The sequence below is a fragment of the Cavia porcellus genome, unplaced genomic scaffold (genome assembly GCF_034190915.1).
Source record: "Cavia porcellus strain 051 isolate PalLab524CR breed Dunkin Hartley unplaced genomic scaffold, mCavPor4.1 scaffold_31, whole genome shotgun sequence".
Lineage (NCBI taxonomy): Eukaryota > Metazoa > Chordata > Mammalia > Rodentia > Caviidae > Cavia > Cavia porcellus.
The window spans coordinates 2,525,580-2,540,453 of NW_026947514.1; the positions used below are offsets into that span (position 1 = coordinate 2,525,580).

General features: G+C 51.5%; 1 protein-coding gene across 16 annotated transcripts in view; it reads right to left on the minus strand.

The window, feature by feature from the left end:
- Positions 1 to 214: 214 nt before the first annotated feature.
- Ppp2r5c (protein phosphatase 2 regulatory subunit B'gamma) overlaps positions 215 to 14,874 on the minus strand; it is a 129,547-nt gene continuing 114,887 nt past the window's right edge. For 6 of the 16 annotated variants that reach the window (XM_063240825.1, XM_063240832.1, XM_063240835.1 and 3 more), the window contains 4 exons: positions 13,893 to 13,994; positions 12,769 to 12,841; positions 8,807 to 8,923; positions 215 to 2,552 (listed from right to left, as the gene is read on the minus strand). In XM_063240825.1, the coding sequence (XP_063096895.1) occupies positions 2,421 to 2,552; positions 8,807 to 8,923; positions 12,769 to 12,841; positions 13,893 to 13,994 (424 nt within the window). In that variant the 3' untranslated portion in view covers positions 215 to 2,420. Of the gene's footprint in view, positions 2,553 to 5,312; positions 5,383 to 8,806; positions 8,924 to 12,768; positions 12,842 to 13,892; positions 13,995 to 14,874 lie in introns of all 16 variants that reach the window. The other 10 variants (XM_063240826.1, XM_063240833.1, XM_023562066.2 and 7 more) reach the window with 5 other exon arrangements.

The following is a 14,874-nucleotide window of genomic DNA, read 5'->3' on the forward strand; positions in this document are numbered from 1 at the left end:
TATTTAGTCCATATAATACACTGTGTTTAGGGTTTTTTAAAATTAGATAAAAGAGCATATTAAATGGCAAGTGTATGAAGTTTTGCTTCATAAACAATGTCAAAACAAAATGTTCTGATTACAAAATGTTAAAAAATATGCTGGTACTTAACATTTCACTAAAGCATAAAGTTACAGATATTTTCTAAAGAAAAATAATTGTGCCACTTCCCTATTTTTGCTGTTTCTATGAACTTTTTTTTATTCTGTACATAGGACATTTTGTACAAAATATGAAGTCTACATTTTTATTACTTATTACCATAAAACAAAGATACAGTGTATGTACAATATTAAAAGGAAGCCATACTAAAGCCACACTAAAAAGACACTGGGAACTGTGACATTTCTGGTGTACAGATGTGTTTGAAAGAGTGAAGATGCCACGCAGGACTTTACGAAGAAAAACAGTCACCGGTTTATTTCCAACGCAGTGTTTTGGATCAGCTCGGTACAGAGTACACAGTGTCTCTCTAACATGTGCCAGTCGGACACCAGCTCAGGGAACCCGAGTACTGAGGGGGAAACTTGAACAGGCCAAAACAGTCAGTAATACTCTCGCCAGAGAAAATTCGTTTCTTTCAAAACGGTTTTTCCCTTTCCCTTATTGGTGAATGTTTGTCTTCAATAAAGAGCAGAAATAAAACCTAGCCCAAAAGATGCTCTCCCAGGTGGAGTGTTACGGCCGCCCAGCCTCGAGGCTGGCTTTCCAGGGCAGGAGGGGCCTGCCCAGGGCCTCTCCCACTGCCATGCCGGACGTGGACATCCGGCTCAGGACATCGGAGACCCACCCCGAGACAGAAGTTCAAACAATGGATAGCAAAGTACAGAAGATGCTGCTTTATGCGATAAAAAGCACCCTTTTTCCCTCAAGAGGAGAAGGCATCTAGACATTTTTTAAATCATAGATTTCATAATGGTAGAATGGATAGCTACTCGTCAAGTTTCTCAGGAAGTGTCTTTCCCACCGAGTGGACTGCCGGGCCCTGCGCCGGGCAGTGCTCTCCTTCAGTGCTTGCGGCTCCTGATGCAGAAGCCCCTCCCCGGGGCGAGCATCCTCGCCAGGGGCAGCACCCCGCCGGCGCGCAGGGAGCAGTGTCTGATTTCACCATCTTTTCATGGGTACCCAAGACCGCGAATGAAAAACAGATCCTAAAAGAAGCACGCTCGTCTCTGAGGCATCGAGACCGTTAACATGAAGTTATATATATGCGGGACGGAAGAAACAGGTCACTGTTTAGAAGAGCAGTACACATCTCAAGTAGCTTTCAAGCAGGATAAATAAGTCAAAAACTGGCCACCCTGAGAGAAATAAAGAGTAGACAGAGCACTAAGTGTAAGGGGTTTCTCCTCGTGCTACTCCACCTAAAACAAAAGCTTAATCCATGCAAGAAGTCTGTGAAGTACATAGCAGCATTTGAAGACTGATGAAACTCAGACACTTCTCCGGGCCGGCGGGGAGCCCAGCCCCTCTTCCTCTCCGCCCGCAGTGCCCAGGCCACGGCTGCTCCCGCTACGCTGTGCCCAGGCATCTGCCAGCTGCGCCAGGCCAAGGACTGGCTTAGCTTAAAGTGACCCTGCCCAACCTCCTACAAAACGTGGGGTTCTTAGACTGTAACCTTATTAGTTCAGGAGCCTTGCTGAAGGGCAACAGTGGAAGTGGTGACAGTTGATTCTCTGAGTAAAAGTACGAACACATAATTTTACAGCTCCAATTCCGGTCAAGGCAGAGAGAAAGCTTTGGGAGGCAAGCCCTCCCGTGAGCTCGCTCTGGGAATCCCGGTGCTGAACCGCGGACCTGGAAATATGGCTTCGGCAGACGCCAGAGGAGCAGGACATGGCACACACACCCCAACCACAGAGAGGCTTCCTCCAGGGACAGTGGTGCTGATTGTCACGTCACTTCCTCAGAAGGCTGTGACAGTGTGGAAGCAGAGACCCATTTCTGTGAGATTAAACAAAAATCCCAGGCGTAACAATCACGTGGAAACAACTGAAAAAGTTGGAAAGTCTTAAAAAAAGAATAGGCAATACTTTTAACCCGCTCCTCTGCTTTGGGAAACAGTGATATTACCCTAGAAGCGCCTATTTTAGAGAAAGAACCACAAATTCCGTTTGGGTGGAACACGAAGGTGGCGAGCAGGGTGCTGGCCAGAGCCCTGACCGGGAGGCCGCCTGACGAGGGCTGTACTGGGCTGTGCGGGCACGGGGGAGCCACCACTGTTTGAACTCCTAGTCTGAGCTGAGGCGGACACACGTTATTGCCTACAGAACGGGGCGGAAGAAGCGTGGACTCTGAGTGACACGGATGGCATGGCACGAACAGCATGACTTTCTACAGAACCAGCGGAGCACCGCGGGCCCGGCCGCCGCGCTCCAAGCTAGCGCCCATCCTGCGAGGCCAGCGCGTCGGCCCTGCAGTGGGCTTCCAAGGCTTTCTTGGTGTGGGGGTCCTGAGGCAGCTCGGACTTGCGGCGCGCAAGAGGACGGTCCTTCTTCAGATCTTTCTGTGCCTGGAAATAGAAATACAATGGTGTTGGCGAGAAACCCAATGACCTGAGCACCGAGTGCACCCCTGAGGAGAAATCAGAGCAGGGTTGGGGCGGATGGGCTCGCCACGTGCTGCAGCCAGAGATGGGCCTCTCATCACGGCACGCTCTGCCACCCAGATAGCCTGCCTACCAAAGTACTCTCGTGACAGCATAAGGGACTGAGGGCCGCCCTGGCACTTGGTCTTCTAAAATGGGTCATGTCTGCAGAATTCACCAGTTTTAGTAAACTGCATAAATACCTCCTTCCTTCCTGCAGGGCACCAAAGCTACTTTAGCACCATGCCCATTACAAAAGTATTTCAGAAAGCACATGTGTCCTCTGGAGGGAAAGAAAAACAATGAAAAATATATTTCAACCAGATTGAAATGTACCTAATCTAGTAAGAGATCTAAAACTTCTATTGAAATTTTTAGAAAGATTATTTAAAATAAGATGCATTAAATGGATCGTCAGGGGAGAAAATCTTCCAGCACTGAGAAAACTTGCGTTTAATTATTTACATAAAAGTTCCAGGTATGGGGCTGGGGATTTAGCTCAGCGGCATAAGCGCCTGCCTTGCAAGCAGGCAGTCGTGAGTTCGATCCCCGGTACCGATAAAAAGGAAAAAGACGAAAAAAAAAAAAAGTTCCAAGTATTAAGGGAAGAAGTAAAAGACTCTCTTCCCCATCCCATTCTCTCTGTGAAGTTTCGGGAATCCTGGTAAATTGCTGTGGACCCCTGACTATGACCGTGGTGCAGCTGTGAGCGTCGGCTGTAACCCGGCTTCTCATCTGAGGGCTCAGGCTCCTCTGCAGCCTTCAGAGCCTCTCTTCTGCACACAGGCAGAGCTCAGTGTTCTCAGGAGACACTGGCCCAGGGTTTCTCAGTAAACCCCCTACCGGAAAGGATATCGTAATGCTCCTTCCAGAACCCTTTGAGGGTTCATTTGTATCTGAGCCCATCTGGAAGCCCAAGCGGCCAGCATCTGGGTCATAATTCGAGACTTTGGTTGTAAAGTTAAAGCTAAAATCCTGGCCATAAACTACGCTGTTCAAATGCCAGGCCGGTCATCACTCGAAGGTCTGCTGTATTTTAGCTAAGTAACCTTTCATTTCTGTAGGAGGATCTGCAATGAACAGGGAGCCTGAGCAAACAGGTGATTCAGCTGTAAAGGGAGCTGCTGCCCTAACAGTAACCTTCCTAAGTCCAGAATCTCCATCCAAATGAAGACAGTTAAAATACGGCAAGGCACAGTGGCACACACCTGTAATCCCAGTACTTGGGAGGCTGAGGCAGGAAGAGTGCCGCCAGTTTGAAGCCAGCCTGGGCTACACAGTAAATTCAAGACCAGCCTGGACTGAAGACCAAGACTCTGACCCTCTCTTTTTTTTGAAACAAGGTCAAACAAACAAAAAATCCCCCCAAACCAACAAACAAATCCTAAAGAAAAGAAATTGCTTTTGTGGTACATCTACCAGAAAAAAATTTAAATTGAATCATTTAACAACACAAAAACTCAAGTATAACAATTTCTGAGAGATTCCGGGTATCTGACTTGGGCATGGTATATAAAATGTGCTTTTCTTTGCTTTCATGAAAAATTTAAGGACCTGCATAAGTCATAAATGAAAAGCTCAAATTTTTGCAGAGCTGCTTTTCTCTTTTAAGGCGGGGTTCTCTGCAGTTACCTCTGGAAACAGCAAAAACATCAAGGTTTAGAAACAATCTTGTGTGATGGTAACATTCCGGGGTCACTGTCAGAAATGTGCTTCAACACCTCTGTGCATCACTGTTTTTGAGACAGTCTGGTGATGCAGTCCAGGCTGACCTGGGACTCATAGTGACCTTCCTGCCTCTGTCTCCCAAGCGCTTGGATTACAGGTGTGCACCACCACCCTGGCTTCCATTCATCATGGAAAGGCAGCGCCTCGGTTGCCTCCCTGGAAGCCTCCTGGGAGGTGGAGAAGGGCATTGAGATCCCTCATTCAGGCTGTCACCCTTGCTGGCTCATAAGAGCACTTCAGCTTGTAAAGCAGGTAGGCCTTTGACCCTTCAGAAACTCTGGTGAAATTCTGCCCTGAATTTTACTGCCACAGTATGCTGGTCCATCAAATAAAACAAAGCAAAGCAAAACCAGGATTTATATATATGAAACCCGTAACTACCACTGAAACAGGCACCCCAAGAGAATAAACATTTGCATAGAGAAAGGCAGTCATCAAACCCGTGGAACTGGGCCCAGCGACCAGAGCTTCGGGAAGGGCAGAAAGCTGAGGGACACACTGGGCCTTTCAAATCGGTATGGGAAGGACAGTCATTTTCCGGACCATAGGAGGACACATGAGACACACAGTAGGTGGGGCAGAATGAGGCACCATGCAGCAGACAGCTGGGGGAGGGGTGGGGGAGGGCAGGTGGGGGCCTGCATGCAGCACGGCGAGTGGGGAGCAGCAGGAGGTGGGCCTGAGGGCCTGAAGACATGAGGGCGAGGCTCAGGGCCAGGGGCCTGGCAGGGTACTGTGGGGGCAGGCAGAGTGGCTGTGTGAGCGAGCGTGCTTTCCTCTCATCATTCAGAAGTAACTTTCCCGACTTCCCGGGACCAAGCTACTCTCCCTCCGTCCCGACCGCCACACGCCACTGCGGGGCTGGAGACAGGGAGGCACTTGGTGTGCACAGGGTGAGGAGCCGGTGCTTGGCGTCCGCGCAAGCCTTGGCACACGGACGCGCGTGGGGACGAGTACCTGCGCTGCCCACCTGCTGGTCCTACACCTTCCTCACTTGCGTGGTTGGCATTGCTTTCCTCCCGACCAACTGTTAAAATGAGAATTGTGACACTGTAAACAGCATTCGGATCACACTTACTCGTGTTCTGTGTGGTTCTGTGTAACGGTGCACAAGTTTCTCGGGAGACCCAAACCGAGGCTCGGACTCACAGCAAACCACCGAGCTGCTCCAGGAAACTGGACCAGGGTTCCCTGGCGCGAGGCCTCCTGCCCCCTCGTGTAGCACCACCACTCCCCTGGCACCCTGGCTTCACCCCACCTTCTGACCCATTTAAAGAGATGTGGAACTGTTTTAGGGGAATAGAGTTAGCTGAAAATAAAATTGAAAATATTCCAATTACTAAATATAAAAATCTAACAGCTTGATTTCTAGCTGTAACTTCTGTCAGTTTAGCTATCAAATTGTGGACATGTATTTTTCCTGCAGCTTGGAACCTTTTTTTCGTAACATTATTTCTGAGACATTCAGAAAGATGCCAAGCATTTTCTAACTAAAGCATATACCACTCAAATATTATACTTATGAATCCATACTTCATAAGTATCTTCATCTATTATGCAGAAATGCAACTGAATTTAATTGATCCAATGAATTTAGTTAACCCACAGAAATCTCTAAGTCCTGACACTGGATAATCTCAATTCTGTTCTTTTTTTCAGCTATTTTGGCTTACTCTAGTTCTCCTAGATTTTCATAGGAGCTTGAGAATCACCTTGCCAATATTTTTTGAGACAGGCTCTCACTATATAGTCTAGGCTGACCTTGAACTCACAGTGATCTTCCTGCCTCAGCCTCCTGAATGCTAAGATTTTAGACCTGTGTCACCACATCTGGCCAGTTCCTCAATTTCATGAGAGACAGAGACAGAGATAGAAGGAGAAAGACAGAGAGCATGCATGTGTGCACGCTAGAATTGTAACAGCAACTGTGTCAATGTGGAGAGAACTGACTTCCCCTTGGCAGAGCCTCCCACTCAGGAACATGATTCATAGAAATCTAAAGGAAAGGTAAGAGTGCCAATTTACAGAAGAAGCACAAAAACATGCCATGGGAATTCTCCCAGAAATACCCTGTCCACACCTCCAGGGAGAACTAGACAGGCAGACAGCTGCAGGGCCGTTCCTTTATGGAAGGGCACCTGTTCTGCTGAGGGCATAGACCCAGCACCCAGATGGGCGGCTACAAACACTCTCGAGCCTGCTGTGTCTTGGTACTGGGGCTGCGCCTAGGGCTTTGTGAAGGCTGCCAAGGGCTCCAGCCCCAAGCCACACCCCAGCCCTTTATTCTGAGACATGGTCTTGTTACATGGCCCCAACCTCCTGAGCAGCTGGAATTACAGGCATATACACTCTGCTGGGCCCCAACCCATTCTCAAAGGCACTTTTACTCACGACAAGAATGCTATTTTGGTCTGTATTTTTGACCAAGTTCTTGATCTATTACAAACAGGACGTAAATGAGAAATATGTCTTAGCTTCATTACATTTTGGGCACAGTTTATACTTTTTTTCTAGCTTTAATTTAGACCTAAATTGAAGAACGTAACGCATAGAAAACCCAACTTTCAAATATTTAATGGGTAAGAAATAGGTTGTAGCCAGGTGTGGCGGTGCATGCCTCTAATCCCAGCACTTGGGAGGCTGATGCAGGAGGATCATTGTGAGTTCAAGACCAGGCTGGGCTACAAAGTGAACTCAAGGCCAGTCTGAAGTGCATAGTGAGACCTTGTCTTGAAAGAAAGAAAGAAAAGAAAAGAGAGAGAGAGAGAGAAATGGGTTGTAAACCACAACTTCCTTTCAGTTTTGTGTGGCCCAAGTATCTTTTTTGTTTTTTGGTACTGGGAGCTCAACTCAGGACCTTGTGCTTGCCAGGCAGGTGCTGGGCCACTGTGCTGTATTCCTGGTCCCCACGTATTCTAAGCATGGACACCAGGTTACAAATCTCCAGGCGTGCCTCCCCGCAGAATGTGCTTCCGTGGGAGGGAGCGAGCGTCTGCAGGGAAGGGCCCATCTGGCCCGCTTGTGGCAGATGCAAAGTCATAAAATTGAGATGGCAGTAAAGAAAGTGGCTCTGAGTTATCTTCCAGGCTGGGCGTGCCGTAACCCCAGCGCTTGAGAGGCTAAGGCAGGGGGACCGAGAGTTCAAGGCCAGCCTGGGGAACACAGCAAGACCCTCTCTTGAAACACACAAACAAAAACCAAAAAGAATCTCTTTCTGAGTTAAAAATCGAGGAAGAAAAATAATACCCTTTAAGCAGAGGAGAGAAAGCTGTTTGTGATGCAGCCTGTCCTCTGCTGAGAGCGGGTGCTCATTCCTGGGGCTCTGATTCGAACCCCAGCTGAGGGTTTGGCAGGGCAGGGGGACGCTGGGCTGGCAATGACAGGTGCGCAGGGCTGTCCAGTCAAAATAGGCCACGGGCCACATGTGCGACCCCAAAGCCTCTGGTGGCTGCACTGGGGAGGTAAAGGTCCATGGGCACATGGGTGTGTCGGGGTATGATCGTTTGAACCCATATCTGTGATGCTGATGATTCCAGAGTCCTGAACATGTGTGTGTTGTCACCTCCAGTGCTCTGCACACACGTGGCTCGCGGCTGCTGCGGGGACACCTGGCAGGGCCTGGCTGCACTGTGCTCTCCTAAGGCCGCGTCCTGTCTTAGCAGCTGGGTATGCGACTCCATCCTAACTGGTTTTAGAACGTGCTCTCTCTGTAGCCGGGCCCCTGGGCCACCAGCACTCGTAAAGCACAGGTGAAAGGCAGGCAGCGATGGGGTCGCCTCAGCCAGCTCACTGGCACCTTGTGGAGGTTCAGTGTGGCTCTACTCAGGAATTCTTTCCCAGGCCCAACAGGGTGAGTGTCGGTGCCATCAGAAAGCCAGCATCCCCGGGCCCACTCAGGACTGTGTCTGTCTCCAGGCCCTTTGAACCTGAAGAAACGTGCCGGTCCACGGGCTGCTCGGCCTGCCCCGGGAAGCCCGGCTCTGCGGGTCTCCACGTGGGAGGAAGAGGCCATCCTGGGGGGGTGGGGCTAACTGCCTCCTCCCCCAGGGCGGCCTGCCACGAGGCCCAGGCCCCGGAGGGGACAAGGCTGTGTGAGGGGCGTTAGTGGCTCGGAGAGCTGAAGGGAGCATCTTTCCACCAGGGCAGAAGTGCGAGGTGTGCAAAGGGAGAAGCAAGATATTACTGCTAAGCTTTTGCCTTGGCTCAAGCTCATTTAAGCAAAACTGAGATTATTCTTGTTAAATGAAGAAGTCAATTTGTGGGCACATACTTAATAGAAATAACGCCTAGCAATCTGACCACTGAGAGGTGTAGATAAAATGTTTCCTGAAAGACTACCAGGATTTAACTGTAGCTTAGCCGAGGGCACTGGCACGCATGGCATCACCCGCGAGAGCACATGTGCTCTCGGGTGGACCTGTGCAGTGCTCCCGCCGGCTCAGTGCTATTACCTGATGAACCTCGTCGCTCACTGTCTTTCTCAGCATCTGCACATCTTCAAATAGAGGCCCATCTGTCTCCATTGCCACCGGCAAGCTCATGGTGCTGGCTTGACTATACACTGTGTACTGCAATGCAAAGTGTGGAGTCACTCTCCGGCAGCACTCAGCTCCACTCCGGGCGCCTGTCCTCCGGGGGGACATGGGCTCCCCACTGCCCTCCCCAGCTTCTCTCCTGCAGGAAGCCCTGCAGGAGACAAACTCGCCCACACTGAAGTCTGCAATCCTGCTCCCTGCTGAACACCAGAAACCCGTCTGTCCACCTGCAGTCTGGGTCAGGGGACCCAAGTCACTCCATGTCCCTCTCTGAGTCCCTGTCTCTGACACACAGCTGACCCACACCTGCGGACGGCCTCGGATGTCCTGGCTCCACAGGTGCTACACCTGACCACGTGTGCGCGAGCTGGTCTGGGGTGGCTTCATGGCCAGCACCTTCCTGCCTCACCTCCTGTGCTCTGCTCTTATCTGCAGACCTCTGTGGTCTCCTCCTTGACTCTCCATGTTGCCCTCATGCAGGCGGCAGGCCCTACATGCCCTTCTTCATTTGTCCCATTTTCTCGGTATCTCCCTAACTTACATAAGCCACATCTGCAGTTATCTTGCTCATCCCCAAAGCAAACTCAATCTGGACGAGTCTCGCAGGGGCCCTGCCCCTGCCAGGGCCGCTGCTCCTTAGGGCCTCTCCGCCCAGAGACCACTTCCCCGGCTTCCCCGCTCCCCGGCTCTGGGTGGGCCAGGTTGTGGGAATTGCAGGTAGCTTGCCACCAGCCAGGACCCTGGCCCACAGCATCCTGCTTCTGTGAGCAGAAAGGAGAGGAGTGGTGACACAGGCTCTTGGTCAGTTGCTTTCAGTCTCCCTGTGCGGCAGGGACAGGGAAGGAAGGGCCTGCAGGCCCGTGGTGGCTGGAGCTGTGCTAAGTGATGAATGGAACTCCACAGGTGCTGGGAGGCCCAAGGTGAGGACTGGGCATCTCACCTGTGGTGCCAGGCAGCAGGAGGGGGAGCCAGGCTGCCCCCCCCAGCCTAGGCGGCCTTCCATCCCAAGTCCCCCAGCCTGGACAGCACCTTACCTGCAGTGCCCCTGCTCATCCCCGGGCTCCTCTCTCTGGTTTCTGCTCTCGTCTCCCACACGGCACTGGGCCCAGCCTGCCCACTGCCTCCCTGGTGCTCCACCATGTTTAGGTCGCCCTCCTGGGCCTCCTTGTGGCAGGGCACGCCTGCTGCGTTGCCCTGTCCTCTCTTCCCTCTACAGCCTGTCACAGGCCCCGTTCTCCTCTGGGATAACAGGCGGCACCCCATGAGCTCGAGCCCTCCCAGTTCTTCCCTAGCACCCTTCTCAGTGCCAGGCCCATGTGCCCACGTCCCTCCAAGTCTTTGGAAACTGGCCACTCTCTTGCTGAGCCGGCTCCTGGGCTGTTTCTTCTTCCCACACTCATGGGTCCTGGTCCCCTGGGGCCACCTGCTCTGCCAAGCACCTTCTTTCCTCAGGAGGTTCCTTTGGCCTGTCCTTGCTGGCACATCCTGCCTGCCATCACCAGAGGGCTTTGGGAAACCGCATCTCTCCGAGGCACTGTCTTTTGCTAGCTCTTTGACATTTCTGGGGAAAAGGTCCAACACTGTCCTCTCTCCAGCCTCAGCTGTGGTGCAGACCTAGTCCTTCCCAAGACCGACACACGCCGGTTCCTGTGCTGTCCTCTGTCTTGGCCGTGCCCTGCCCTGGCCTTGCCCTGCCACCCTGGCTCTTCACTGTGGCTGTGCCGCACCTGCCTTTCTTCATGTGTGCCTCTGAGCCCACGCGTCGCGCCTTCCTCCCCCATCGCTGGCACACTGCCGTGTGTCCCAGTGCTTCCCCTAGGCTCCCCTAATGGGCCTGTGTCAGCTCTCTTTATCTCCTTGGAAATTTCCCACAACTCAGGATACCTCACACCTCGCCTCGGGGGGCTCACAGTGAGACGAGGAGGCACAGAAATAAAAGTCACTGTGACACTGAGGTGGTGGTGCTGGGAATGTTTTTGAAGCCAACATTCCGGTGTTTGGCTGCTCCCAGAAAAAGCCAGTGCCTGGGGCAGCTCCAGCCCTCTCTGATGCAAGGGAGAGGGAAAGGTCCCCAGCAAGCCGCACACAGGGTTCACAGCAAACACGCAGGTGCGAAGGAACGGGCCTCCCGTAAGAGACTCGGCCTTGGCCACCCCCAGGAAGGGGCAAGAATCCCAGGAAGGCCAAGAATCCTCACTGAAGCTCGCAGGGGCCCCGGCAAAGTCAGGGAAACGGCTGCTAAAGTGTTACATGCCCTAAGCACCTGCCTTGCAAGCAGGCAGTTGTGAGTTCGATCCCCGGTACCGATAAAAATGAAAAAGACAAAAAAAAAAAAAAAAAAAAAAGTGTTATATGCCCTCTCTGGATGGATTGGGAAAACCCATCTAGCTTAGAAACTGTCAATGCTTTAGGGTTTCCAAAAATTAAACTGTGTATGACATTCAAAGATCACAAGGAAGCTGCCACCACTGCTAAAACCCGACAAAACCCCGAAGCCACCACAGCTTCCTGAGCGTCAACAGCAGGCGACATGCATGCCCTGTCCTGGTCCCGGGACCTGCTACCTCTAGGAAACGCCGCCAGTGGGGCAGATGTGGGCTGGCATGCCTGAGCCCCAAGACCGCATCCTGGAAACCAGAGCCTGCACTCAGCCCCAGACCATGGTAGGGACTTGAGCAGTGCTGGGGGCCTGGGTCGAGTTCTCCCGGGAGCACGGAAGGCAAGGCCCAGGCCAGCTCCCAGCTTGGGGTGCTAATGTATCAAGTATTTGCACTTGTAGGCGCCATGCAGGGACTGGGGCACAGACAGGACTGTGGAGACGGCACAGATGGTTTGACACAGAGACGGGCTGGGGTGAGGACAGGGGAGGGAGTCACAGAGCCACCCCTCCCAGCCACGGGCCTCGGCCCCTAGCCTCCGACTAGGGAGAACAATGGGTGCTCAGAGGGAGCAGCTGCAGCACACAGCAGGCAGGGAAGCTGGGCCGCAGCCACAGCCGCTCCAGGCAGCCCCCACATCAGCAGCGTTCCAGGCAACTTGTTCTGGGGGAACCAGGGACACCCAGCTGAGAAGGTCACCTGGCGCTGCCATGGCATCTCGAAGCATCGTTTCATCAGTAGGAGCGCAGCCAAGTGCTGGTCTGAGGCAGCGTCCACTCCTGTTGGAGCTTTAGGTTCACTTCTTATTACGTGGCAGAGATGGAACCTACACCCCGACCTGGACCTGTGCGTTCACACTCACCAGAGAACTGGTTAGCAAACTAATTTCTTCTCCAGAGAGCTGAGGAAAGCCCGAGCCCTGTTAGTGCGTTAGAGAGCTACACAGAGGACTGTCATTAAGTGGCACTGTTATCACCAGGCACACAACAGCAGACCAGGCACACCGAGCTGGAGGCTGCGGCGGCCGCCGCACGCACAGAGCTGTTAAGAGGTGCTACCGCAGGCGCAGCCAGGGACACCGGTCACGGGAGGACAGCCACTTCCTGCGCCAGCCAATGCAAACTGAATTTCCTTTCTTTCAGAATCAACTTGATATTAAAAAGAAAAGGAAACATGGTTTTATCATGGTGCCTAAGGCACTTGAGAAAGAAAGCAAATTAGTTTTACAGAGGTTATATATCTTAACTGCCTTTTTACCATGGCATTTTTAAGATTAGTGTCTTATTTAAAAACAGAGAAAAAAGCCCAGCAATCCTGTGGTAAAAATGTGGGTTAGAACAGGACCTGTGCAGCGGAGGGTGCCCGAGCTGGAGCACTCTGTGCTGCAACGGTCTCAGCCTTGGTGCCAGGGAGCTGGTCTCCCTGTGCCCGTGACGCCACCGCCCTACCAACGCCGCACTCAAGAGCACCCTCCACCTCCACGTCACTCTGTTTTAGTACCTGGGGATTCGCTTTGGCTAGGTTTTCTATTTTAACCCATGCTTCTTCTCGCTCCTTCATTTTTAGCTTCTCTCTGAAAAACAGGAAGATGTCACTTGTGTTAGAGAGAATCGTGTGCAAGGGAGCGTGCAGGGGAGTCCAGATGCCATGCGCTCTCTTGTTCCCTGTCCTCTCCTCCCGCTCCCCACGCTGGCTGGCTGCTCCCCATGGGTTGCTCACAATGTGTGTGGGGTGAGAAATGGTTTAACAACTGGCCAAAAGTTAGAGAAGAAGATTTAAAAAAGCAAAACTCCTAAATATTTACTAAGTCTAAGAATTCAAATGCCTTAAAAAAAAATCATACAAGTGAACCTTGTTTCCAGCTCATTATTTGCTTCACACATTTTATTTTTTTAGTTAAAATTATTTTTTAAAAATAAGTTTGTGGGTACACTTGAGATACACGTAATGATCACATGCATCATACGGAATGTGGACCTGTACGTGACAATCTTGATGCCTCTTCCCCTTCCTCCCCTCCCTTTACCTCCTTCCCTCCTTATTTATAAGCCTGTGCTTTCATTTCCTATTTTCTTTCCCTTTCCCTCCCTTCTTCCCGCCTCATTCCCCTCCCATCTGAGTGCTTCCCTCCTGTGGCACAGCGCCTGTGAACAATGTGCGAGCTGCCAGGCCATCGTGTGACCCTGTCTCCGTCAGGGACACTGTGCCTTGACGCCTAGACCAGCCCTGCAGTCGGGGCCCTTGGTCCTCGAAGACACAAGAGCAGGACCCGGCCTTGCCAATCTGGTCAGGCCAGACTGGATGCCTGCAGAGCCCATGACTCTGTCCTAAGTGACAACACACGATGGCCTTTCGGTGTCCCCCAAGGAAAGCAACAGTCTTGAGCGCTAGACCCTTGACCTCGTACACATTTTGCCATGGTGACTAAATTAGTAAGAGAAGGGAGAAGACGGCTAACCTTAGTCATGTGCTCTTTGAAAATAAGTCCAAATAACTAAGTCTCAAAATTTGCTTTCCATGTACGAGAGGACCAGTTTAGCTTTAAAGTGAAGATTTTTTAGGATAATTCAAAATCAAGGAAAAAAATTCTGGCAATAAGGGAAACCTGCAAAAGACCAACTTACTTCAGTTTCTCTGCTTTAAACTGCTGGGTGCAGTCGTCAAACAGTTTTTGGTTCATCTCCATGAAGAGCTTCAGGGCGTTGTATATCAAGCCATGTATCGTCCTGCAGGGAGAGCCTGACGGTAAGACTGGACCCTGGGTGCTGCGATCCGCTCCCTCCTCCTCTGCCACATCCCTCTCCTTCCCGATCGCTTTAGGCTGCTTCCTATGTCAAAGCCCTTCATGCCACCCGCTTCCTTGGCTTGTTGTGTGCACGCGTGTGTGGGTGAGTGATAGAGGATGGAACCCAGGGCCTGGCACACTGCTAGGCAAGTGTTCCACCACTGAGCTCCACCCCAGCCCTTTTATTACATATTATTCTGAGACAGGGTCTTTCCCAGGCTAGACTCAAACCTGTGGTTTTCCTGCCTCAGCCTCCTGAGTCAGCCACAGAATTCAGTGGGCTTCTGCCAGGGTGCTCTGAGCTCACTGTCCCGGACAGTAGCAACCAGCTTACTTAGAAACCGCATAGAAAGGCTGAGGCTTGAACAAATACAACTATGACAGGATTATTTAGAGAACACTAGTGGGGACACTGCATTCCTCATGAATGTGGGTTTCCTTTTGGCGCACTCACTGAGGACAGAAAGTTAATTCTAACACCCCAATGGCTGGGGTTGTATCTCACTGGTAAAGGCCTGGCATGTGCTTAGCATGTGATGAGGCTTGATTCTCAGCACTGTGAAAAATGAAACAAAACGAAACAAACAGGCCCTGAGTCCACAAAAACTCCATGCCAAGGCAGCGTTGGAAGGTGGAGAATAACATGATCAGAACCATCTCAGTTCAGAGCCGGCTCTCCACAGGCCACACTCAGAGCAGTCTGGGTCTAACTCCAGCGTTCTCAGTTTCAAGCCCCGTGTCCTAAGACAGAATCCTTTACCCTCTCAATGGAGAAACTGATTTCATTAAGTTAATAAAACTTAATAAATCACAACGTGTTG